We start from the raw sequence: 24,788 nt of genomic DNA, 5'->3' as shown, positions 1-24,788 counted from the left end.
AACATTCGAGAACAGCAAAGCCGCTCAGACACAGCAGGAAGGAGATAATAAAAGGAGAAACTAATGACACATAAAGATACCATCAGAGCCCAAATGAGTTCTTTGAGAAGGCTCGTAAGGTTTATGAGCCCCTCAGGAGGCTGTACAGGAGGGGGAGGGAGGGGCGCGCACGCGGAAGCCACCGTCAGCAGAAATGAAAATCAACATCACTACAGGCTGAAGACAGGACGTTATAAGCAGCTTATGTCAATTAATTTGAAAACTTAGATAAATTTAGGTATTTACCAAATGTTAGAAAAGCAGGACTTAACGAAAAAACAGAAAATCCAAATGGCACAGAAAGTATAAAAGAAACAATCTGTAACGGAAACCTTACCCTCAGGGGATGGAGAGACGTGTGAGAAACACAGCAAAGTGTCAGCCGCAGCGTGCAGGCTGGGGCACACGCAAGTTCACTGTGCAATTTCCAACATTTCTCTATGTTTGAAATTTTTCTGAGTCAAAGGTCACAGGGAACCTTCCCACACTCAAGAAAGAACTCCTAGACCAGATGGGTTCACCAGGGACCTCCGCTAAGCATTTCAGGACCAAGTAACAACGTGACACACACTCCTCCCGAAGACGAGCAGGAGCGCCCTCCTAGGAGGCGGTGACACTGTCAGCCCCGTCGCAGGGACGCAGGGACGACGGACCAGAGCCGAGAGGGCAGCTCCTGGCGCTGCCCCGGCGCGCACCGCAGCCAGCACCCACCGCCCGTGCGCCGCCCCCTCCCCGCCCCTTCAGCCCGGGCACCCCACTTACAGCCTGCGCCTCGCCGGCGGCCGGGGGCCAGCCCGCCGTGACCTCCACGCCGTGCAGCCTCTGGGTCTGCTTCAGCTGGTTGAGCGAGGGCTTCATCGGGGCGGCCCCCACCGTCTTACTCGTCCACTCGTCCACCAGCTTGTGCAGGTCGTCCGTGAAGGTGCCTCTCTTGTTGTTGCTGTTGTTGGCCTGTGCCTGGACGTGCAGGGTCGGCTGGGGGCCCGGCTCGGGGCCCGGGACCAGGCTGCTGGTGGAGGACCCTGGGGAAGCACACACAGGCCAGGTCGGTGACGCTGCAAGGAGCGCCGCCGGCCAGCTGCAGTCATTCGGACAGTGCTCTTGCTTAGGCCTGACAACACCTTGCTTCAGGAGATGGTCTGCGTTTGGGAGCCCATGGGCCAGCCTTAGACACTTTGGAACACTGCCACAGGCCATAAGGACCAGGCTGTGCCAGGCAGCTGTCCCCCATCAGAGCTGGGCCAAAGGACAGGACCGAGGCCGCTGGCAGCCTTACTCAGCATCAACCCTATGGCCACGCTGCCCAGGAACCCCAGATTCCTAAATGTGAGGGAGCTCAGGAAACTGAGGGCGAATCCCAAGGCCTGTGCGCCCTGAGTGGGGACGAACGTGACCATGCCGGGTGTTCAGCCCACGGCAGCCGCTGTCGTCCGGCCGGCAAAGGGAAAAGGCCTGAAAATCTTTATCGTGGGCCTGCCCGTGAATGACTGTTAATGGGTTAGTGGTTTGGAAATTTAAGGCACAAAATCGTGTCTCTTCCCACCAGAGCATGTAAGGAAGGTGTTAATCAAGGGTACAAACACCCAAAGCTTTCCGCTGTGGGCCCCCACGCTTAGAGACGTTTGTGGGGCACAGGGTGCCTGCACCAGCAGGGGCCAGGAGGCCAGGCGGCGGGAAGGCCCCGGGGGCTGTGCTTCAGGCGGAGTGGGACAAAGAAGTCACTGAGATTAGTTTTAAATGGCCAACATGGGACTTTTAAATTCTTTTTAAATTGTGTTCCCCACCCCTACAACATGTAATTTCTGATTAGCAATTTTGAATAAGCCAAATTAAAATGTTTCTGCATTTAAAAAATAGTGTAACGACCATCTCTTCAAACAAGTCATTGCAAAATGTAGTCTAGAGTGGCTAGCAATGAAAAAGCACAGACACACACAGTTCGGTATTAGTGATGGAATTTTACACACACACACTGCTATTTCTACATGAATGTTTCAGCCAGAAAAAAAAAAGGAGGAAAAAAAAGGTGTGGGTGAGGGTGGTGGGCGGCCCAGGTGGACTGATACCCATTTCATCCTGGCATCTCTCCTCGGGGCACTCATCTCTAGCACTTCAGGGACATACTCATTCCTACGGTTTTGGAAAAGGAGCCAATTAACGATTGGTAACGTGTGGACGTTCCAGGAAGGGGAGTGTCAGTGTGTCAACCAGCCAGGACACACAGACTCTAGGAGCCATGGACACGCGAGGGGCACCCGCGGGTGGCTTTCCCTCCAGGCAGAGGCAAAGCAGTGCCCTTGGAGGATGGGCGCGGAGCAGACGCCGCCCGCCGGCCGCGGAGACCCTGATGTGCACTAGCCACATAAAAGCCCATGCGATGGAGAGCGGACAAGGGGTAAAAAACCCGATAATTACGACTGCTGTGCTCTTTGCCTAGACAGAGACGCTTCAGGGCAGACCCTGCAAGGGAAGAAGAAACGACACAAGACCACAGGGTTAGGCAGGACAGCACACACGGGGGACGAGCCACCACACTCTAAGCACAAGTCATCAGTGTGCAAGGAGGAGCAACGGCCAGCGCGTCAGAGGGGACCAGCCACCTGGGCTACCCGGGCGGCCCGAGTCAGTGTGCGGGTTCACGTGAGCTTCGCCGAGGGGGCAGAGGTGCAGGGCCAGGCCCCAAGCTTCAGGTAGAAGTGAGTGTGTCTCTAAAAGCATATTAAAAAAAAAAAAAAAAAAAAGGAAAAAGAAAAGAAAAAGAAAAACAAAACGAAAAAGCAAAGCACACCACTTGGTTTTCAAACAAGAGGCTTCTGGAGCCCCATTGATTGAGGCAAAAAAAACCCCAAAGTCAGCCAGGAGAGCTCAGGGGAGCCGCTGGCTGGTGGAGCCGCTGGCTCTGCCCTGTCAGTAGGCCCAAGGGAGGTTTGTTTTCCAAGTAGAAAGATACATTGTTTTGCAGGTTTGAGGCCCATCCCAGATGCCAGGCCGCTGCCATGACCAGACCAGTGGTGCCTGCGGAGGGGAAAGTACACGGGTCCTATCGGGGGGGCTGGGAAGCAGGGCTGGCCCCAGTTCCCTGCACTGCTGCTGCCTCCTCTGGTACCCAAAGCCCACCAGGTCAGGGAGAGGCTCGTCCTTCCGCCACTAAGCGTCAGGCCCTACGGTCCCGGAGGCTGGCGGTGCCGCCGGGCGCATCCTGACGGTTGGTGCCGCCTAGAGGGCAGACAGGCTGGCCTGCACAGGCCAAGTGGGACAGGCCAGGATGGCTGGGGCGTCCCCAAGGTCACTCAGCAAGGCTGCACTATCCGAGAGGGCCGGTGCTCCCACCCTAGCCCCTTGCCAGACCAGGACCCCCCCCAGCCAAGCTCCCTGAGGGTGCCCTGTGCCCTTGTCAGGCGAGGCAGGCGGCCACCCCTGTGTTTGAGGAGTGAGGAGACGGTCAGCCCAGGCTCCGATGAATTGCTCTCGAAGTTCATACTGTCTGTGCTCAGAGGCTGACTTGGGGAAAGGGAGATGATCTTCCGTTGGGGTCTGGGATGTATAAGTAAAAACAAAGGGGCCGGGCAGGAGTGGTCCAGACCAGTCTCTCAGTGGAGCTCTGCAGGGCCTTCGCTGGTCTGTGTCCTGACGTGGAATCCCACTGGGAGCTCTGAGCCCTTCGGGGGCTCCATGGCACACAGGTCCCAGGCTCTGACTGGGCGGGGCACCATGTGAGGCACAGACGTCCCCATCCAGACCCTGTGGTCTCAGCAGCTCCGTACAGACGGCGCAAGGCCATGGAAACAGCCGGCCAGCCAGGTTCCCGCAGCCTGACAGAAGCGGGTTCTTTTGGTCCCCGTCCTCTCCACGAGCACAATGGGTGCTGCCTGCTGGGAACCACCTGAGAAGTCAGGGCCTGTGGTCAGGGCCCCAGAGGTGGGACCATTGGCCACCAGCCACCATGCTCAGCACTGGCCCACAGAGGCCTCCACACACTCACCGGGCACGGCCCACAGTGACCAGAACACAGACGCTCCCTGCCCTCAGTGACCCGGCCACCTCCACACCAAGGTCGTGCCACCCGGTACGGTGCAGAGCTACATGGACCGTGTGTGGCGATGAGCCCTCACTCATGCCACAGCCCTGCCCCTCCTCAGGGCTCCCCGGGGCCTGTGCCCTGCCCTTGAGACCCAGCACGCGCCGGCTGATGGATACGCCTCCCCCACTCACCTCCCACCACGCCAGCGCGTACTCTGCCTTCCTGCCTGAGCCGCTGGGCTACAAGGCAGCGACGCAAGGGCACTGTGGACACACGAGACCCACAGGAAACCCACATGCAGCAGGAGGTCTCCCCTGCAGGACTGCTGTCCTTAGCCAAGGCCTTGGGAAGAGACAGCATGAGGTCCAGAACTACTTGGGGAAGCTTCCACCTGGGCAGGGATGGGGGTGGAAAGCCACGTGGCCAGCTGTTGGGGAATGTTCTCCCAGGCTGTGGCAGGGCCAAGGGTCTCTGGCCAGGACACACAAGCTGCTTCTGGTACGGACAGGCAGCCCCGCCAGGCACCACCACCATGCGGACCCTCGCCTGGCTGCCGGGGAGATACCCAAAGTCACGGTTCTTGGCCATGGACACGCTGCTGGAGAGGTGGGCCAGGCCTCGTGGTTTTGCCACACATGCTGCTGGCGCCAGCCTTCAGCTCCTGAGGAGGCTCCCAAGGAACTCCTGCGCCTTCTTGCAGGTCCCTCAAGGAGAGGCACACCTCCAGCCGCTTGGTCGCACCCTGCACAGCGGCATCAGACACCCGTTCCAGCACAGGAGACAGATAAGCTGCCGGCACCAAAATGCCACGGGCTTCTTTGTAACGAGCCACCAGGTCTTCACACCGCTGAGCAAAGTGCCAGCCCTTGTCTGTGAAGCACGAGATGGGACGCCTCCCTGCTCCGCTCTGCAGTGACTGCCCCGAGGGCAGTCCGGCCTGGACAGGCCTTCGTCGGGGATGGCCGCCTCCTTGGCTGCCCAAAGGCCCCCTCCCACACCCGCTGCTGTGGGTCCCCACAGAAAGGGTCGAGGACACTGCAGGGCGAGGCATGGCCTGGGCAGCCTCCTCGGAGGTCCCAGGGACAGACTCACTGCAGTGCAGACGGCAGGCTGATGGGTGCATGAGAGAAACAGAAAGCAGATCCAAAGCTGTGTGTGCAGAGACACCACGGAGGGATCGTACCTGCACCTAGTCCGGTGCTGGAGCCAGAGGCGAGGGGAGGTCTGACAGCAGCGCCTGACCACCAGATGCTTCAGTAACTCGACCACACCCCTGAACCCCGAAACATAGTCCCCAAGTTTCCCCAAGTCTCCTGTCGACCACAAGGAGGGGCCTTTGCCCAAGGCTTCACCCTGTCTGTGCTCCAAGGAGTGCAGCCCTCTCCCCGGCCAGCCCTCCCCCCGGCCAGCCCTCCCAGCAGCAGACCTGTCCAGGTGCCCACCCCAGGAAGGCACCCAGGTTTGGTTCTCTGCACGCTCTTCCTCCCAAGCCTGGCCATCTTTCCCACGTGAGGTCCCCTCCTGGCCGCCTGCGGCTGCCTGGGCTCCACCCCACTCGTCTCTGACCCGGCCTGGTTGCTCTCCTGGTCTCAGCACGTCACAGAACTGGGGGCCTCCTTTCTATACTTTGTAACTGAACATACTTTGTCTTCCCAGAGCCTGGCCTCCTATGCAAGGCCTCCGCGTGCAAGGCCATGCACAGAACACCTCTGGGTTTCTCCTCGGATGCAGGCCATACCAGCTGCACCCACGCCCCACGGCTGCAGCCCTCCCCTCGCCGCTAGCCCAGAGGCCAGAGCAGGCCCACCTCGGGGTCTTCCCACAAGCTGCCCTAAACACCCTTTTCTCTGCCACCTCTTGGCCTTCAGGGCTGTGACCGGGCTTTCACAGGTGCCCATGCAGTCTCCTTGGGCCGTGGGGTTCCCCTGTCAGCAGGGAAGCAGTTGGCCCTGGCTCCCAGAGAAGCCCAGCGGGTTGGGCAGGCACCAGGAGACAGAGCCTTGGTGGGCGCGTTTTCACACACCCTTAGGTCACACGTTTGCGGGTAAGCGGGCTCAGGGCCACAGTCTGCCGCATGCTCTCCCGACCAGCAACCTCAGAGCTGTGGGGGCCACGCTGTGGCCACGACAACCAGGTCATGCCTGGAAAGGACCCAAACAGTGATGTCACGGGGTGCACAGCACCAGAGAAGACGAGGCACGCCCGGCCAGCACACACCACCACCCGGAATCGGCCCTGCTTGGGCCAGCGCCCTGTCTGCCACAGAGCCTGGCGTTACATGTTCCTCTCCTCTTGGCCAGAGACAAGTGAAACCTAAACCACTTGTCCCTACTGTGCCTCCAATTTTTTTTTTTCCTTAAATCTCGGAATAATAATAGTAGAACAAACAAAAACCCTTCAACAACGCAGAACCACGCAGGTGCAAACATGGAGCTGGGGCAACCTCAGAGGAGTATGTGGTGCCTGACGCACGTACCACCGCACGCACCCCAGGGAAAGCACCACCTGCTCTAACTACCCTGCTTCCTGAGCCTGACCAGTGGTGTTCCCAGCAGCGACGCAGCCACCCGTCTGACCACGAGATGCCTGGAGACCCAGCTGCCCTGCACCTGTCCTCGCCAGGAGACAGCCACGCACACTCGGGCAAAAGAGGACCAGCAAGTGACCCAGGAAGCAGAACGCGTTCAGACCTCGCCCCCACTTCTCCACCAGCTCAGCAGCTAACCAGCAGCTCAGTTGGGACACCTGCTGGGAGAGGAGGATCGAGGGACAGTCCCTGGGAATCACTGTGCTTCTGTGCCTCTGACCTCTGCTGCCTGGGGGAGGGTAACAAGGCAACTCGGATGGGAATGGATGCCCACTGTGGACTTGGCCTCAGGTCCTGACAAATACAATGTATCTTTATTGTACCAGCAAAAAGCCACGTGCCCCAAACCAGCACTTCCACCCAATTGAGAGCTTAATTTTTGTGTTTAAAAAAAAAAAACAAAAACTAAAAAAACCTTGAAAATCCCACAGCTTTGGATTCATTTTCCAATTGTTCTGAGGGAGAAAATAACTTTGGATGGCCCTGAGCATGTGCGCCCTTCGGGGACAGGAGTCCTGGGTGCCAGCAGGGCATCCCGGGAATCTGAGGGCCACCCGGGCTGAGGTTCGGTTGAGCAGAGCTCGGAGCTGTGTGACTGACTTCGTGTCTGAGGTCTGTGAGGTGAGCGCGGTTCACCAAGTAAAGTGCTCCAGCTGGAGACCAGGAGGGGGGCCGGGGCCAGAGGGAGAGCCAGCGTGGAGGACACCGAGAGGTTCCCCAGGTGACCAGAGCGCGGGGAGGGGCGGGGCGTCCTAGCTGGAGCACCTTCTCTCCGCCTTTCCGCATGCAGGGAGCGGGCGCGGGGTAACGGTGCTGAGCGCTGTGGCCCTTGTACAGAAGTCACACCCTCCAGTGACCTTCTAGAACTGTCTCAGCTCGCTACATGCATGTCTTCAGAATCCAGACACGTGTGAGACACACCATGCGTCTAGAGAAGGCCGGGGCTCTCTTTTTGTTGTTGCTGGAACTGGGGACAGCGGACGTGTGTATGCACCACAATTGCAACAGAAATAAAACTACGTCCAACGTAAAAAATACGAAATTAAACAAACAGGTGAGGAGAAAAGCGCCGAGCGCTCCGGGGCCCGGGAGGGGGGCGGGTGCCCGAGGCGGGGGTGGGCGAGCCGCGGCACATGCGTCCGGCGCCGGGCGAGCCGAGAGCATGCGCGGGCGCGTTCGGGGGCCACGGGGGCGTGTGTGCGGGGCGGTGCGCGGGCCGTGGGCGGGGCAGGCGCCCCACGGAATGTACGGAAGGTGATGAAGACAGGGAGGGGCGGGGAGAAACCAAGGGCCAGGAGGTGGTAAAATACAAAGAACAAATACAGACAGATGGACACAGACACGGGTCCACTGAGGAATCGAGCGCGAGGTTTGCTACTAGACTTATAGGTCAGTCTCTCAGACGTTGGGTGGTAAACCGTCCAGCCTGCAAATGAATATAGAGGGAAGAAAACAAAGAGACAGGCATCAAGTACAGTCTCTGGGATCGCTGCCACACACCACCAGCCACATCAGCCTCGTCACTTAGCATCCACGGCTGCACCTAGCCCAGCCCGGAGGACCACAGCCGCCGACCGCGTAATGGAAAGGAGGCGCCGCTGGAGCACGAGAGAAGCGGACCCTGGGAGGGCGTGCGGGGCGGGCGCCGGCAGCGGTCCCCACGGCTTCTCTGGACAGAGATGGTGGGGACGGAGCACCTCCTCGCGCGGCGGCCGCGCCCACGGCAGAGGTGACGAGCGTTTCCTCCTCAAGGCAGACCCCCAGCTCAGGAGCTGTGCCCTCACACCCCCTAGCCGCCCCTCCGGACAGAAGGCCCTGTGTTTAGCGGGGACCTGGGGACCTGCACGGAGCGCGGCCGACGCCTCGTCTGACCCGGCGGTGCCGGTGCCGGCGCCTCCCCCGGGGCGGCTCTAGCGCCGCGGGCCTCCCTCTGAGCCGCACACGGCCGGCCCCGGGGACGGGGGGGGGGGGGGGGGGGGGGCCACCCTCTCCCTTTACTCAAGGGCTGCAGCTACGGGTTTGGCGCAGACGCGGCGGGCAGCGTGTGCTGCCGCCCTCGCCCCCTCACTCCGCGGGGGCCCGGCGCAGCTAGCACATGCTCGGAGCCGGGCAAGCTGGGAATCACCTGGGCCGTGCGCTCCGCCGCCGTCAGTGGCTAAGCCGGAGCAGATGTCTGCAGACAGGGAGGCCCGCACGGAGCAAGGCTGCTGGGTCTGAACTGCCTTCCCACACGGGTCTGACGCTGCCGCGGGCCCTGCCCCGGCTTGGGCAGGGTCCTTAGCAGGAGGGGCTCTGCTGCAGTCTGACAAGTGACCTGGGGGAGGGGGGAGAAGGGGTGACAGGCACAGTGAGGCGCTGCGGGTCCTACCGGCCGGCGCGGAGTGCATCTGTCCTCCCTGCTCATTGCTGGGTGACCTTGGGGAAGCGCAGTCCCTGTAGGCAAAGGGCATGTGGCCCGGTGGCCTGAGTGCAGGTGCCAGGAAATGCGAGACCAGTTGCTCATGCCGTGCCAGGTGTACGGTGTGCCAGTGTGCAAGGAGCACGCCACACCTGGAGCGGCACACCTGGGCACCGGAGGCCTGCTCGCTCTACCTAGTTTGCAATTCGCTTAGGAATCCTTCTGGAATTCTGGAATTCATGCAATCTGCAGAACTTTTAGTCCGACATGTACCCTGCAGGTTCTCTGTGACAGCAGAGGGTGGGCTCATGGACAGCTCACGGCTGGCTCCCCCCACCCCCCCAACCACCCCGGCGCACTGGGGGACTCCAGCTCACTTGGTCTCTGGCCCAGAGTGTGGGGGTCGCCGCACCCCACAGCCCTCCCCCCTCCCTGAAAGGAGCTGCTCTACTCCCCACTTTCAGCAGGTGACAGGTGCCTGGAAAACAGCCAGAGGAAGCAGCTGCAGACCCAGGCAGCACCCTGCAGGGAGGCGGGCCGGCGAGAGAGACCTGAGCCGGGCTGCCCAGAGGCGGCTGAGAGCTCCAAGTAGGCCTGCCTACTCCCAGGGGCCGCCTCACCTGCACGCCTGCCAAGGCTTCCCTGCTCCCACGAAAGGGGAGCCAAGGACTGCTCTCCCAGGGCTGGGTGCCCGCCTCCCAGGCTGGGTGCCCGCCTCCCACCCGCCCGGCTCCAGTGGCGGCCAGGAGGGCACCGACCTGTGCTGGAGGCCACGACCTTGAGCTGCTGCACCAGCGGGTTGAGCAGCTTCCCCGCCTTCAGCTTGCTCTTGCTCTTCCTCCTGCGGCCAGCCGGGGGTGCCGTGTGGAACAGGCCCAGGTTGGGGGGCAGCGGCTTGCCCAGGCGGCGGTACAGGGCCTCGATCTCCTGCTTCTGCTGGCTCTGCAGCTCCGAGATCTCCTTCAGGTGCCTGCAGGAGGGGAGGGCGGGCGGTGGGCATCCTGGTCGCTTACATCCTGAGGGAGTCCGCGAGAGCCCTCGGCACGCGGGAAGGGCGTGAGGGGTGGGGGGCGCAGCCGCAGGGCCCGCTGGGCGGCGGCAGGTGCCCTGAAGACTCTCAGCCTTCACTGGAACAAAGAGGGCCCCACTGGGGGGATCTCCTGCACACACACACCCAGCAACACTGAAGGGCACGAGGAAGAGCCTCAGGAGATTCAAGTTCTCATGATGCTGCCACTTTCAGTGGTTGGGGAGTGGGGTACGAACAAGCTCACATCTGCTCACCACACACACCCCATACCTACACCCTGGGGAAGAGAAACTGCCAGAACTGGGAGGCTGCCCCAGCCCTTCCAGCAAAGAAGTGTCACTTCCTCTGAGTGAGGGACTCATAGGAGGGCATGGCAGACGAGGGGATGCCCACATGAGTAGTCACCAGCCAGGGACCTGGGGTTCCTGGTGCTACCTGCCCGGGGGGCTCCCGGCACAGGCAGCACCACCCAGGGCTACACGGGTGCGAAGCGGCCATGAAGACCCAGGTGCAATTACTGACTGTGGGCGAGGGAAGTTTCTAGAAGCCAGAGAAGGACCTTCCTTTGGGGACCCGCTGGCCCATCTCACAGCCACTGTGCTCGAGTGCCCGCCTAAGAGCCCTGGGTGATGCCAGCCCCTCAGACGGGACTGCCCTGGCCAGGAGGCTCAGCCCCTCAGCCACACCCACGGCCCATCTTCTCGGGGCATGGTTGGAAACGGGTTGCTCGTGACTGGACCACAAAGCAAATTCTGGTTTCACCTCTTTTATCTCCAATGCCTACAAGACTTTAGGAAAATTATTCCAAGCAGCAAACTGCCTGTTGCATCAGATCAGCTTCTGATGGGGTGATATTTTGAAGTAAAATTGCCAAGAGGGAGGAAGAGGAAAGGTTCCCTGGAGCATCTGACTCAGAATGACCTAGGGGAGACCCCGAATCTGAGGCTCCCACCCCGGGGCTGCAGCAGGCAGCTCAAAGTGCAGGCCTCCTGGGCTCTAAGAACCACGAGTGCCCCCCACCCTGTGGCCTGGCACGTGTCCCCCATGGTGCCCACTGGGTCTGAGCAAGCAAGGCTCCCTTCTATCAGGTGCCATCAACTCCCTGTCCCCCTCCTAAATGGTTTCCCTTTTCCACTGGGATCCATGGCCCCACTACCAGGTAGGAGCCTAGACTTCTCACTTAATACCCCCCTTCCTCAGACCCCGAAACCCTGCCTTTGATGCAACTCTGGAACTCACCCTGCCCCCACCTCCAGGCTCTGCCCCCTGAGAACCCACAGCAGCTTCCCCCAGACCCTCCTCCAGCCCTTCCACAGCTCTCCTCTTGGCTCCCCCTTGTTCCTATGGACCACAGGCTCCCAGAGCGACCACCAGCCCAGAGTGAGAGCGTACAGATGAGCCCCGCAAGGACATCTATCCTCGGACCGAGCGCCTCCCTGACTGCCTCCGAGCCCAGTGGCTGCCCCGGGCCGGTGCTCAGCTGTGGCTGCACAGGGCACCAGGAGGAGGGGCTACAAGTGCCTCGTCCTGACATAGTGGCTGGGGCAGGTGGGAGGGAGGGCAGGGCACTGGGGCTGGTGTGGGTGGGCAGAGGGGAGGTGAAGGTGGGCGGGGGGGGAGCGAGGCTGGGAGAGGGGAGGGGAGGCAGGGCCGGGGCAGGTGGGAGCAGGGGAGGGTGAGGCGGGACTGGGCATGGGCGGTGGCGGGCAAAAGAAATAATGGCACTTCGGTGCAGTGTCTCCAACACAGCGGGGCACGTCACACTGGGGGAAGTGCCAGCCCAGTGAGGGTCACCACAGGAGACCAGGGACCGGATCAGCCTGCTGCAGGGCTGCTGCCTCTGCCCTGTCCCCAGCACAGGCAGCCCCAGGCGGACACGGCGGGACCCCCGGCTTCAGCTATGGACGGTTCTTCCCTGAGCCGCCCCTGGTGCCTTCATCTCAGGACCTACTTCTCCCGAAGACTCTGCAGCTCCTTCCTGATGTCCGCATCCTCGATCTCCGAGTCATTGTCGCTGCTGATGTAGGACGACTGGGAGTGGAAGGAGGTCACGCTGATGGTGGGGACCTTCACACCCACCCTGCTGGGCGTCTCTGGGCCTGGGGAGCCAGCCCGCGAGGACCTGTGCAGGAAGGCGGTGGCCTTCTTCACCAAGTCGCTGGCCACACCACCACCGCTGCTGGGCAGGGAGGTGTGCTTCTGCATGGGGGGCCTCCTGTGCGGACACTCGTCCCCAGAGTCGCTGGACACCGGCTCGCCCGCACCGACCTCGATGGATGAGGCCGTCTGCGCCCGCCGCACAGCCAGCTTCACGTCGGGGCTGTGGGGGGCCTCCTCCAGGTACACGTCCGGGGGCGCCGAGTACCGCAGGCTGTGGGGGGAGCCCAGGGTCCACTCGTCCTGCGTGCTGACCACCGAGAACCGGCCCACGGTTTTGGCTGGTGAGCTGCCGTCCTGCTGTCCCAGACGCTTCTGGGGGGACTCTGAGGCCAAAGCGCCCTGCATCTGGGGGTGGCTGGCCTGGCTGTGTTCCGTCAGTGTCCCCAGGCAGCTTGTTGTGGGCTGAGCTGAGGATTCCCCGGGAACCCCACTGCTGCGGTCTGTGGGCTCCTGATGTGCAGAGAAGGCAGAAGCAGGGACATCCTTGAGAATGCGTGGAAAGGGCAAGTTCTCAGCACACAGCAGCAGGGCGGAAACCCCACCGACCAGCGGGCGCCTCAGAGAACACTCCTTACCTGGGGGGCACCTGGTGCTGTGGGCAAGCCTGAGGCTGTCACTTGGCTCAAAGAAGATTCTGCTGTAGGAATGTCAAAGTCATTACTCAGGCTGGTGCAGAGGGCAGGGCAGGAGCAGGCACCCTCAAGCTGAACCAGATCGCTGAGAGGAAGGGGACCTACAGTGTGTGCTCGGCAGCGGGGAGAACTCAGAACATTCCAGGGTGTCCTACCGGTGTTTCTTCTCAGGAGACCTCCAATAACTCAGGGAAAGGAGGGTTCAGCCTAGCACCGCTTGGGTCCCCGGAGGCACCTGCTTGAGAACCCTGGGTGCAGCCATGCCCTCTACACCCCTGCTGACCATCACCTGTCCCACCTGTCCCTTCTGACCCCTGACAGCGTGGGCCTGTGTCACAGGTTATCTCTACATCTCTGATGACGAAAGGTCTCAGGAGGCCCTGCGTCAAGAGCGCCAGTGTCTGGGGAAGGACCGTGTCCTCTGAGTCTGTCTCCCCATCTACGGGGTAGACACGGCGTGGGATTCTGACCACCTTTCCCACGGCTGCTGAGTGTCGGGCAGAAGGAGCCGCTGTGCTGGCGGGGCTGGCCTGTGCGGAGACCTGCACACAGTAAAGGAAAGCCTCAGGCAGGCAGGGGCTGTGTGCCAGTCCGTAGCCAGACTGATGTGCTTGTAGCAGGGGTGGGGGGACAGCCTCTGGCAAGGTTTGGGGGGCTGTCCCTGCACAGACCTGGGGAGACCCAGACCCAGTGTCACCACTCACCCACGGCCAGTGCCTGACGCCCGTTCTCACACCCCTGCAGCGGGAACCATCCACCCTGTCTTCGCACGGCTCTAGGCACGGGGTTCACGGTCAACTATACTCCCTCTCTTTCCGGACAGCTCTGACTCCAGAAATGTTTACCTTTTCCAAACTAGAATATGTTTCCTTAGAGTTGCCCCATCAGCCGGGCGCTCCAGGGGCGAGGGTTTGGGACTGGCTACGCTGACGTCCCCGAAGCTACGGGAGGGGCTCAGAGTGAGTTTCTTGTGCAAGGAAGTCAGAAGACGGAACAGGCACTCCTCGTACTGTCCAGCACATTCCTGCTTTACCACCCGACTCTCACCTTCCCAGGGAAATGGCACATGCTGCAGCTTCTGACCCCACTGCTGGCTGTCCCCTCTCTCTACAGCGTGACACCCAAGAATGCGGTGTCCAGAGGTCCGACCAGATCCGGCAGCCCGCTCCCCTCACTCTGCGAACTGGGGCATCGCCTGCCATGGACGCATACCCAGAGGCCTCTTACAAGGTCAGCTGGATCCCTGTCTTCCTAATCTCTGGAGGAATTCCAGGCCAAGAAGAAACCCCACACCTTGGAAGATCAGACCAGCGCCCTTGGGCTGAGACACGGGTATTCCCACAGAGAGGCACCCCAGGACCCTCAGAGGAAGCCCGGATCGAGAAACTCGATGGCCCCAGCCTGGCCACGTCCATGGACCTGCTGGAAGCCCCTGGCCCCAGCCTGCGCTCTGCCAAAACGACCTTCAACACCCTGTAACCTTCTCAAGGAGCATGGGACTAGGGGACATGTGCCAGAGCACTTTGAGGGCACGGGAGCCGGCAGCTGCTCGCACCCTGACGCCCAGCCATCTGTGCTTTTCCCTGTTTCCATGGAGGATATTCTCACCTTGGGGCGTGAGCATGTCACGGTTTGTTAGAACACAGGGGGCTTTAACTAACACCTCACGACAGCCGCTGCTATGTCTGAGCCCCACCCACGGCGCTATGGGGGTGAGGGATAGAGATGCGGCATGGTTCGGAGCAAGGAGGGCGCCTCATGGGCACTGGGGTTCTGACCTGGGACCCAGGGCTCATTACCTGTCATCGGCGAGGACCCAGCCTGCTCTGGCGCAGCCGCCAGCTCAGGAGCCGGTTCTGACTTGCCTGGCTGCAGGAAGAAACAGCAAGAGTCACAAGTCTCGCTTGCTGACCTCCGTAGCTAACCGGCGGATCTCACCCATGAGAGCTGGACCCCTCCCCCAGGCCACCCCAAGCAGAGCCCATGTAAGCCAGGTCCCCCAACCTGCACACACATCCCAGTTCCCCAAATGGGCCACTCTGGCAACACACCCGGAGTTGGCCTCAGAGAACAGGACAGTCAGGGCCACAAGAGGCAGCTACGTGCCTTGGGAACCCGCCACCCTGGTGGGACCAGGACTCACCACAGGCTGGGGCTCCAGGGTCAAGTCTCGGTCCCCTGGCTCCACGGGGGTCCCAGCCGAGGCTGAGGAGGTGGGCATGTGCTCCTGGTAGAGCAGGGTTCGAAGCTTCTCGTCCAGGCTCTTGATGGTGCTGTCCACAAAGCCCACCCTAGGGGGCGGCCCCTCCCCATCTGACTCCAAGGCCGAGGGCGGCTGGGGGGGCACAGTGGGCCCCAGTGGGGGGCTAGGGAGCTGGGGGGTGGCCAAGCTGATGGCCCCCACCACAGGGGGAAGAGGGGGTAGAGGCTGGCCCAGGGCAGGCTGAGGGGTCCCACTGGGGGCACTGGGGGCGCTGGGTGCTGGGGCCGGAGCCCGCGAGGGCTCACCCTGGGCAGCGGCTTCCTTGGCTGAGGTGGGCTCTCCCAAAGCTGTGGGGTAACGGGGGGCCTCCAGAGGTGGGGCACAAGGCCCTCCGCTTGCTCCCAGAGGCTGTACAGCAAGCTGGGTGTCTTGAGTCTCTGCCAGTGGCTGGGGGGTCTCGCGCTCACTGGCCATCCCCTGAGAGGTCCCTGGGCCCCCCGCCTGCACGGCAGGCCCCATTACTGGCTCTGGCTTGGGGCTGGCAGCTGGTGCAGCTGCATCCTGGGGCAGAGCAGTCACAGGAGGGGAGGATGGCACCAAAGGGGCTGGGGCACTCCCAGGGGTATCCCTGGGGCCTGCTTGGCTCAGAGGCTGCGGACTGGCTGGGAAGCTGGATTTTTCTTTTAAGGACAGCTGGTCTTTACAGGGCGCTGGATCTAGAAGAAATAGGAGAAATGCCTCTGTACCTGCCTCCCATGGTCCTGAGAGAGGCCTTCTATGAGCTGCAGACCCCGCACACTGGTCTTCTATCCTTGTGCAGTGCACCAACTTCACGCGTGGCCTGGCCCCTGCCGGAGGTGCCTTCCGAGGTCCTGCAGCAGCCTGGCTTCCCTCTCCAGGCCTCCACCCCAACACTGTCCCCTCAGCGCCACGGGCATGCCCACCCCCTTCCCTTGCCCTGCAGCCCTCAGGCAGGCATAACCCGCCTCTCCAAGCCCCCCCTGCTAGGGGAGCTACAGGAATCACGGCTCTGTGATCCTTTCCACGGGCCACCCCACAGGGTCACCAAATGAACTTAAAAAAGGAAGGTATCTATGCGGTGAGGCCCACACTGTCCCCCGCCCCAGAGCATGAACTTCCCATGGACAGGAGTCGATGAGGTCAGAAGCAGCCACACCAGCGCCCTGCCGGGGGCCGGGAAGGATCCTCCGGGGGGAGCCCTGGGAACCAGGCGGTAGAACGCGGCTCCTCGGCCTCCCGCCCAGGAACCCCTGGGCCTGGGAACACCCAGAGGACGGTGGATGTCCTGTTTCCTGGACCAACTTGTCCTTTGAACCCACTTCACTTGACACTGCACACAACAAAAACGAGAAGCTTACAGAGATAAGCGGGAACGCGGCCGGGACCCCGCGCCCCGGACTCCCACTGCCCCTCCCCGGGCAGGTCACCAAACTCCGCATCTGGTTTTCTTCACGGCAGCGCCCTGTGAGCACGTGCTCTCAACACCAGAGCTCAGTTCCGCCTGTCGGAGCAGCGCGTCAAGCGGCTCCTGCTCGTTCTTTCCCGTCTGGCTTCTCTCTCCCGCCCTTGGATCCGCGGAAGGCGGCCCGTGGCGCGTCTGCAGAGTTTCAGTCCGCGATGCTCCCGCGACACTCGAGCTGCGGAGGTGCGGATACGCACCACTTGCTGCCGGTCTGGGACACGACGGACACACGCGTGTGAGTGTGCCTGGGCACCTCTGCTGGGCACCCAGCCCGGACGGGGCTGCTCGGTGAGAGGGGCCGCAGCGCGCAGGACGGTGCCCCCACCCTCCGCATGCCCTCCCGGGGAGTGGATCACACCTAGTGTGAAGCTGTTGTTTACCGTGGTGGGAACACTCCGTGCGAGGTCAACCCTCCTGGCACAACTCTGTGTTAGTTCGGTCCTGGTGTCCGCAGCTCAACAACACACAGGCTCCTCCATCCACAAGCGAAACTTCATCCCTTGAACGCCCCCCACCCTCCCCCGCGCCCTCCCGCTCTGCTCCCAAGTTCCAGAACTCTCGGGGACCCTGGTCAGCATCGCGGAACTGTGCAGTGTCCGTCTTTTGGTGACTGACTGATCTCACTTGACATAACATCCCCGAGGCTCATCCACGTTGCTCCCAAACGGCAGAGTTTTCTTTTTCAAGGATAAATACGATGTCCTTGTAAGCAGCTGCCACGTTTCATTCATCCATCCACGGAACACTGAGGCTGTTTCCATGTCTGGGCCATTGTGAATAGTGCTGCAGGGAAGGTGGTGGTGCGGGTGTCCCAGAGCCACTGACCTCCCGTCCCGTGGCCATGCAGCTGGCAGGATGACTGCGTCATATGGGAGCAACCCTTTTTAATTTTCTGAGGAACCTCCACTCCATTCTCCAGAGTGGCCACACCAATTTGCATTCCTGCCAACAGCACAGGAGGGCTCCCCTTTCTCCATATCCTCACCAATATTTATCTTTGTGTTTGTTACATTAGCCCTCCCGACTGGCGCACGGTGGTATCTCTGCCTTTCATTCGCATGTCCCAAGGGAACAGATTAAACCGAGCATGTCTTGGGCTGACCTGGACACATGCTTTCACACCACACCTGTCCGCGCCCCTTGCCTGTTTTTCTGTAGAGCTGTCATTTCCCTGTGGATTGGCTGGAGTTCTTCATGTGCGCTGGATAAGAACATACTATAAGTATCTTCTCTCATGCTGCACTTTGCCTGTTTGCCCAATTAGCAGTCCTTTAGTGAACAGGACTTACTAATCTTAACGTAATCAAATTTAACCAACTTTTAGCCCGTCTCTCCTTCAGCGCTTTTCGTGAAGATGTTCTCCTGTGTCACTTTTACATTGAGATTCACAATCCACTAGTAACGAGTTTTACAGCAGGAGGTTAGAAGCAAGGATTATTCTCCCAGTGTGGAGAGCCCATTGTCCCAACTCTTTCTGTTTTTAAAGATTTCATTAGAGAGAGAGGGAGGGAGAGAGAGCGCATGAGCGAGGGCAGGGGGCAGAGGCGAGACTAGCAGACTCCCACTGAGCGCACAGCCCACCTTGGGGCTGGATCTCGGGACCCTGAGCTCACAACCTTATCCAACTGAGCCACCCAGGTGCCCCCAACTCCCTCTTCGTTTCAAAGACCATCCTGTCCTCACAGCTCTGCAGTCAGACAGCTCTTGTCAGTCAAGATGTGGGCACAGCTCTAGATGCTTCTACTCCATAGCTCAGTGTACTCCCGCTCCAGTGCCACAGTGTTTCCATGGCTGTGGGTTTACATAATTAGTCCTGACACTTGATAGAACCACTTCCTTCCTCTAAGATAGTCTCTTGCCTTTTCCTGGCCTTTCCGTCTCCACAAATACAATATAATCAGCTTGTCAATGCCCATAAAACACTGTTACAATTTTAACTAGGACCACACGGAATCTATAAGTCCGTTTGAGGAAAAGTAATGTGCTTACAATATTGAGTCTTCCAATCCATGAACATGGTATGTATCTTCTCATTCATTTCTTTTTTTTTTTTTTAAGATTTTTTATTTATTTGCCAGAGAGAGAGCGAGAGCGAGAGCAAGCACAGGCAGGCCGAGTGGCAGCAGAGGCAGAAGGAGAAGCAGGCTCCCCGCCGAGCAAGGAGCCTGATGTGGGACTCGATCCCAGGACGCTGGGATCATGACCTGAGCCGAAGGCAGCCGCCCAACCAACTGAGCCACCCAGGTGTCCCTTCTCATTCATTTCTTTTTAAGTTTCAGTATTTAAAGGTTTGGAGTATAAAGGACTTTTATTTTTTAGATCCATCTCTATTTGATGTTTGGTATTATTTTGTTAGTACAAATGGAATTTTTCTAAATTTTCTAATTATTGCTGGTATAGAAAAATAACTTATTTAGCTACCTCACTACACTCCCTTAATTTGAATAATTTCTAAGTTTTAATTTTCACATATGTGCCATATAGTCACTTTGCCAACAAATAATAATTTATTTCTTCCTTTCAAATATTGACAGCTTTTTAAAATAATCATTTAAGGGCTGTTAAACAGAGGTAAAAAATATATATTATTACCACAAATATTACTACACATTAATTTCTACCTCAAAATGGGAAATGTTTTAGCAAACATATTCTTCAGAAAGAATTATAATTTGGCCCCAAACAATGTTATAGCAAGGGCTTCTTCATAAAAGATCATTATCTTATTCTGTTCAAATGTTTAATAAAAAGTAATAATGTTAAAAGAAACATCACCTTTTATGAAACACCAATATGGAATTACATTGAAAAATCAAAATAATCATTCAGCTCTGAGCATCTATTATGGGAGCCTACCTTAAATTGGTACCAACTCAAGCCAAAATTTACTTCAGAAAACCTTATTGTGAGGTGAACGAATGTTCTTCAGATGAAAGCTAAAGCTACTGTACCATTACCATAACACCTCCAAAAATATTTACAAAAAGTGGACAGCGAACTGGCTCTTAAACTTGACCGCAGATTGAACTCACTTGGAGGAGCAAAGACGAGGACACTGGCTCCCATCTGCGGAAATTCAGATTTTACCATATGGGCACACTTCTTCAGTCCTGCTGCTTTTCTTTCTCTATTTCTTTTTCCCTTTCTCCTCTTCCTCACCCTCACTCCGTGCTTCTCCTTCTTTCTTTCCTGATGTCTTACACCACAACATTGTACTAAGACCACCAAGAGGGTACAGAAAGTAAGTGGTGATAAGTGATAATCTGTTGCTCTCCATCTCAAAAGGAAAGCATTCAACACACCACTATTAGATACTTGCTGTTGCTTTTTAAATAGATATTCTTAATCAAATTTAACTAGTTCACTTTTAACCTATCTTCTTCTTATTCAGAGGCATTGATAGACTTTGAATCTTACAAAATGCTTTCTTCCATCTACTGAGATGATCACATGATTCTTTAATATGCACCCCTGGCAGCCCCCATTCTCCTTTCTGACTCGATGAACTCCCCCTGCCCCACACCAGACATCATACAGGATTTGTTTTTCTCCCTATGGCTTATTTCACTTAGCCTGATGACTTCCATGTTTATTCATGTTGTCACAAATGGCAAGATCTCCTAGTTTTTATGGCTGAATAGTATTCCACTCTATATATTTGCCATATTTTCTTTATTCATTCGAGTGTTGACACGTAGCTTGTTTCCAGATCTTGGCTATTGGGAATAATGTTGCAAGGAACACAGGGTTACGGATATCTCTTCAAAATAGTGACTTCTTCACCTCTAGATCCAGAAGTGGGATTGCAGGATCATATGGCAGTTCTAATTTTAATTTTTTGAGTAACCTCCACACAGTTTTCTATAATGGCTTTACCAGTGTGTATTCCCACCCGCAGTACACGAGGTCTCCCTTTCCCCTCACGTCCTTGCCAACAATTGTCATCTATTGTCTTTTTGAAAATAGCCATACTGACAGGAGTGAGGCAATATCTCACTGTGGTTTTTATTTGCAGTTGCCTGATGATTAGTGATGTTAAACACCTTTTCATGTATCTGCTGGCCATCTGTATGACTTCCTTGGAAATATACCTATTCAGATTCTTTACCTATTTTAAACTGGATTATTTGAGGCATCTTTTGTTTCTGCTTTTGAGTTGTGTGAGTTCCTTACATATTTTAGATATTAGCCCCTTACCAGATACATGGTTTGCAGATATTTTCTCATTCTGTAGGATGCCTTCTCATTTTATTTCTTTTGCTGGGCAAAAGCTTTTTAGTTTGATGTACTCCCAGTTAAAATTTTTGCTCTTGTTGCTTGTGTTTTTAGTGTCATAGTCATTGTCAATGAGTTTTTTCCTATTTTCTTCTGAGTTTTATGATATCAGGTCTTTAATCCACTTTGAGTTGATTTCTGTAAGTGGTGGAAGGTGAGGGTCCAATTTCAGTCTTCTGCGTGCAGACATCCAGGTTGCCCAGAACCATTTACTGAACAGACTATCCTTTCCCCGTTGTGTATACTTGGCACCCTTGTCACAGATTAGCTGACCAGACATGCAGTCTCTCTCTTTTTTTTTTTTTTTAAGATTTTATTTGAAAGAGTGAGAGAGCGCGAGTGGTGGAGGGACAAGCAGCTTCCCCGCTGAGCAGGGGGCCCGATGCGGGGCTCCATTCCAGGACCCTGGGATCAAGGCCTGAGCTGAAGGCAGATGCTTAGCTGACTGAGCCACCCAGCTGCCCCCAGAGTCTGACTCTTGATTTCAGCTCAGGTTTTGCTCTTGGGGTGGTGGAATCAAGCCCTGCATTGGGCTCTCTGCATTCAGCACGAAGTCTGCTGCAGATTCTCTTTCTCCCGCTCCCCTTCAACGCATGCTCTTCCTCTTCTCGAAATAAATAAAATCTTAAAAAAAAAAAAATTGGGAGAAGTCACCAGTGGTCTGGACTTTTATTTGTTGGGAGATTTCTAATTACTGATTTAATCTCCTTATAGTTACACAGCCCTTCAGATTTTCTGTTTCTTCATGATTCAGTCTTCATAGGCTGTGTCAGTCTAGACATTTATCCATTCTTCCTAAGTTATCCAATATGTTAGCCTAACTGTTCATGGTAGTCCCTCATGATTCTTTATAATCCTGTGGAATCAGCTATGACGTCTCCTCTTTCAGTTCTGTGTCCTTTTTTCTTAGTCTAGCTAAAAGTATGTCCATTTTTTTTTTTACCTTTTCATAAAAGCTTGCTCTTCATGTATATGTTGTATTGTTTTTCTGGCCCATTTATTTCCGCACTTATCTTTTATGTTTCCTTCCTTCTGCAAACTTTGGGCTAGTTTGCTTTTCTTTTTCTGGTTCTTGGAAGTGTGAAGTTAGATTGTTTCTTAATGTCGACTTTTATCGCTATAAACTTTCCTCTTAAAACTGTTTTTGCCACATCCCTTAAGTTTTGGAATTTTCATTTGTCTCAAGATATTTTATTATTTCCCTTTTGATTTCTTCTTTGACCCGCTGGTTATTCAGAAGTATGTTGTTTAGTTTCCATGTATTTGTGCATTTTCCTGTTTCCCTCTTGTCACTGATTTCTAAAGTTTCATACCAGATTGTCAAAAAAGATAATCATGTGATTTCAATCCCTTTAAATTTGTTAAGACCAGTTACATGATCTAACAAATGATATATCTTGGAGAATTTTCCATGTTTGTTAAGAAGAATGTGTATTCTGCTAATGTTTGAGGGAGAAAGGAGGTATTCTGTGTATGTGCTTGTTAAGTCCATTGATTCTTAAATGTCATTCCAGTCAATATTTCCTTATTGACTTTCTGTTTGATCTATCCATTGTTGAAAGTGAGGTATTTAAGTCTATACTGTCTATATATTTTGAATTGTGAACTTAATCCATGTACATATAAAGTAATTATTGAGAAGTAAGGACTTGCTATTGCCATCTTGTTGTTTTCTGGCTGTTTTACAGTTCCTTTCTTCCTCTCTTCTGTCTTCCTTGGTGATTTGATGGTTTTTTGTAGTGGCATGCTTTGTTTCCTTTCTCTTTACCTTATATATTAGAGCTATTTGTGATAACTGTGAAGCTTACATTAAAAAATATGGTTATAACAGTCCATTTTAAGCTGATAACTTCAGTTGCACACTGAAACTCTACACTTACACTCCCCCCCATTTTATGTTTTGATAACACAATGTACATCTTTTTTATATTTTGTATCCATTAAAATTATTGTGATTATAGTTATTTTTAATACTTCTGTCTTTTAACTTTCTACTAAATTTAAGTGATTTACACACAAGTCATATTCTGAATGGCCATGTACTTTTACCAGCACGTTTTACACTTTCATGTGTTTTTATGTTACTGAGGAGCATCCTTTCACTTCAGCTTAAAGAGCTCTCTTTAGCGTTCCTTGTAAGGCAGGTATAGTGGTACTGAATTCTCTCAGCTTTTGTCTGAGAAAGTCTTTATTTCTCCTTCATTCTTGAAAGACAGCTTCACCAATATTCTTAACTATCAGTTTCTTACTTCCAGCACTGAACTCTATCATCCCATTCTCTCCTAGCCTGCAAGGTTTCTGCTGTGAAATCTGCTGAAAGCCTTGTGGGTATTCACTTGTTTGAAATGAAGTGGGTTTTCTTTTTTTCCCCCAGGTCTTGCTGCTTTCAAAATTATCTCTGTCTTGATTTTTGATAGTTTAATGTGTCTTGGTGAAATCGTCTTCAGGTTGAATCTATCTGGGTTCCTGTAAGATTCGTGTGCCTGGAGGGACACATCTCTTCCTAGATTTGGCAATTTCTTAGATAAGCTTTCTGCCCTTTCCTTCTCTCTTCTCTGGGACTCCCACAATGCAAATATGAGTTGCTTGATGGTGCCCTGTAATTCACACAGGCCCTCTTCACTTTTTTTGGTCATTGTTCTTTTTTCTCGTCGGACTATATAATTTCAAATGACCTGTCCTGATGTTCACGAATTCTTTCTTCTGTTTGATCAAGTCTGATGTTCATGCTGTCTCCTGCGTTGTTGTTTTGTTTTGTTTTGTTTTTTCATTTCATTCATTGTATTCTTCAGTATTTGGTTCTTTTCATGATTTCTTTCTCCACTGAACTTCTCATTTTCCTCACATTCTTTTTTCCTGGTTTTGCTGCGTTGTCTACATGTATTCTGTTAACCTTAAAAATAAAACTGTCAGTCATTTTACCAGGAAAATGGGTTTATTTGGGAATAAGAGAGAACTGCAGTCTGGCACAAGCAAGCTATGGCAAAAGCACAGGCAAGTTGGGAGAACGAAACGAGAGGAGGCTCCTTTAGAGAGGAAAGGATGTATACGGAGGGACTGTCGTAAACTAAAAGCCCACTGGAGTGAACTGGGAGCTGGAAGTCTAGTGGCCTCTCACTGGCTGAGCTGAGACTGCTTCTCATCGACTGGGCTGGTGCCCGGGATGGAAGAAAACTTCCTCCCTCCTGCTGGAGCAGTGAAGTAGCATCCACTTGTGAGGTCCTTCTCTTCCCGTTGAATCTGCAGCTGAAAACCAGTTCTTGGTGTGAGAGCTCCCCCTGCCAGCTTCTGAACTCCATTTTAGATGAGGTTTTCTTTTCAGTTTTCTTGTAGCTCACCAGACCGCCTTAAGATAGTAAGTGTGAATCCTTGGACAGTTCATACATCATCAATCCTTTGGGGCCGGTTACAGGAGAAGTGCTGTGTCCCCTGGTGGTGTCCTGTTTCCTTGCCTGCTAGTTTCTCGTAGCCTCCTGTTGCTAACTTTGCATTGGACGAAGCAGTCATCTCTTGCAGCCTTTACAGATGGGTTTTGGTGGTGGAAGACCACCCGTGAGTGGGTGCAGAACGCCAGCTGTGGTGGTTCCAGGCACAGGACAGGCCCAGCAGGGCAGTCTCAGCACAGATGGCAGGAACCCGTGACTGCAGGTGGCTGCAGTGGCTGTGGGGGTCTTCAGTAGTGAAGGCTGCCGGGTACCTTCTGAATTTTTTCTCCCCTGGGGATGCTGCAGCTGAGGTGATCCCTCCTGGCACTGGGTCCAGCTGCCGGGCACCTGCACAGTAGTGGTGCACAGGTGTCTGAAGTGTGGGTGCCTAGGGCACAGATACCGAACAGGGGTCTGGAGTGCAGGCACCGAGGGGTGATGGCTCCAGGACCCCCGGTGCACGTGTGTGGAGTTGCCACAGAGCTGAGATCTGGAGCATGGGTGCACCCAGAGCAGCCAGGGGCCTGGGATCTGC

The 24,788-nt window shown here is 55.6% G+C and overlaps 2 protein-coding genes across 12 annotated transcripts in view; one reads left to right on the top strand and one right to left on the bottom strand.

The window, feature by feature from the left end:
- WNK2 (WNK lysine deficient protein kinase 2) overlaps window positions 1-24,788 on the bottom strand; it is a 118,688-nt gene that overhangs the window by 19,232 nt on the left and 74,668 nt on the right. For 4 of the 11 annotated variants that reach the window (XM_032306409.1, XM_032306410.1, XM_032306404.1 and 1 more), the window contains 9 exons: window positions 15,011-15,786; window positions 14,667-14,736; window positions 12,811-12,872; window positions 12,027-12,718; window positions 9,804-10,015; window positions 8,773-8,961; window positions 7,975-8,073; window positions 2,455-2,499; window positions 802-1,061 (listed from right to left, as the gene is read on the bottom strand). In XM_032306409.1, coding sequence (XP_032162300.1) covers window positions 802-1,061; window positions 2,455-2,499; window positions 7,975-8,073; window positions 8,773-8,961; window positions 9,804-10,015; window positions 12,027-12,718; window positions 12,811-12,872; window positions 14,667-14,736; window positions 15,011-15,786 — 2,405 coding nt within the window. The remainder of the gene's footprint in view (window positions 1-801; window positions 1,062-2,454; window positions 2,500-7,974; window positions 8,074-8,772; window positions 8,962-9,803; window positions 10,016-12,026; window positions 12,719-12,810; window positions 12,873-14,666; window positions 14,737-15,010; window positions 15,787-24,788) is intronic. The other 7 variants (XM_032306414.1, XM_032306411.1, XM_032306405.1 and 4 more) reach the window with 6 other exon arrangements.
- On the top strand, window positions 1,061-7,812 carry LOC116569924. The gene is given in 2 exon segments (XM_032306429.1): window positions 1,061-4,068; window positions 4,070-7,812. Coding segments are annotated over 2 exon segments (1,038 nt in total). The 5' UTR covers window positions 1,061-3,897; the 3' UTR covers window positions 4,937-7,812.

Source organism: Mustela erminea, chromosome 12 (genome assembly GCF_009829155.1).
Source record: "Mustela erminea isolate mMusErm1 chromosome 12, mMusErm1.Pri, whole genome shotgun sequence".
NCBI classification, from domain to species: domain Eukaryota; kingdom Metazoa; phylum Chordata; class Mammalia; order Carnivora; family Mustelidae; genus Mustela; species Mustela erminea.
This window is presented reverse-complemented; position numbering and strand designations above follow the sequence as displayed.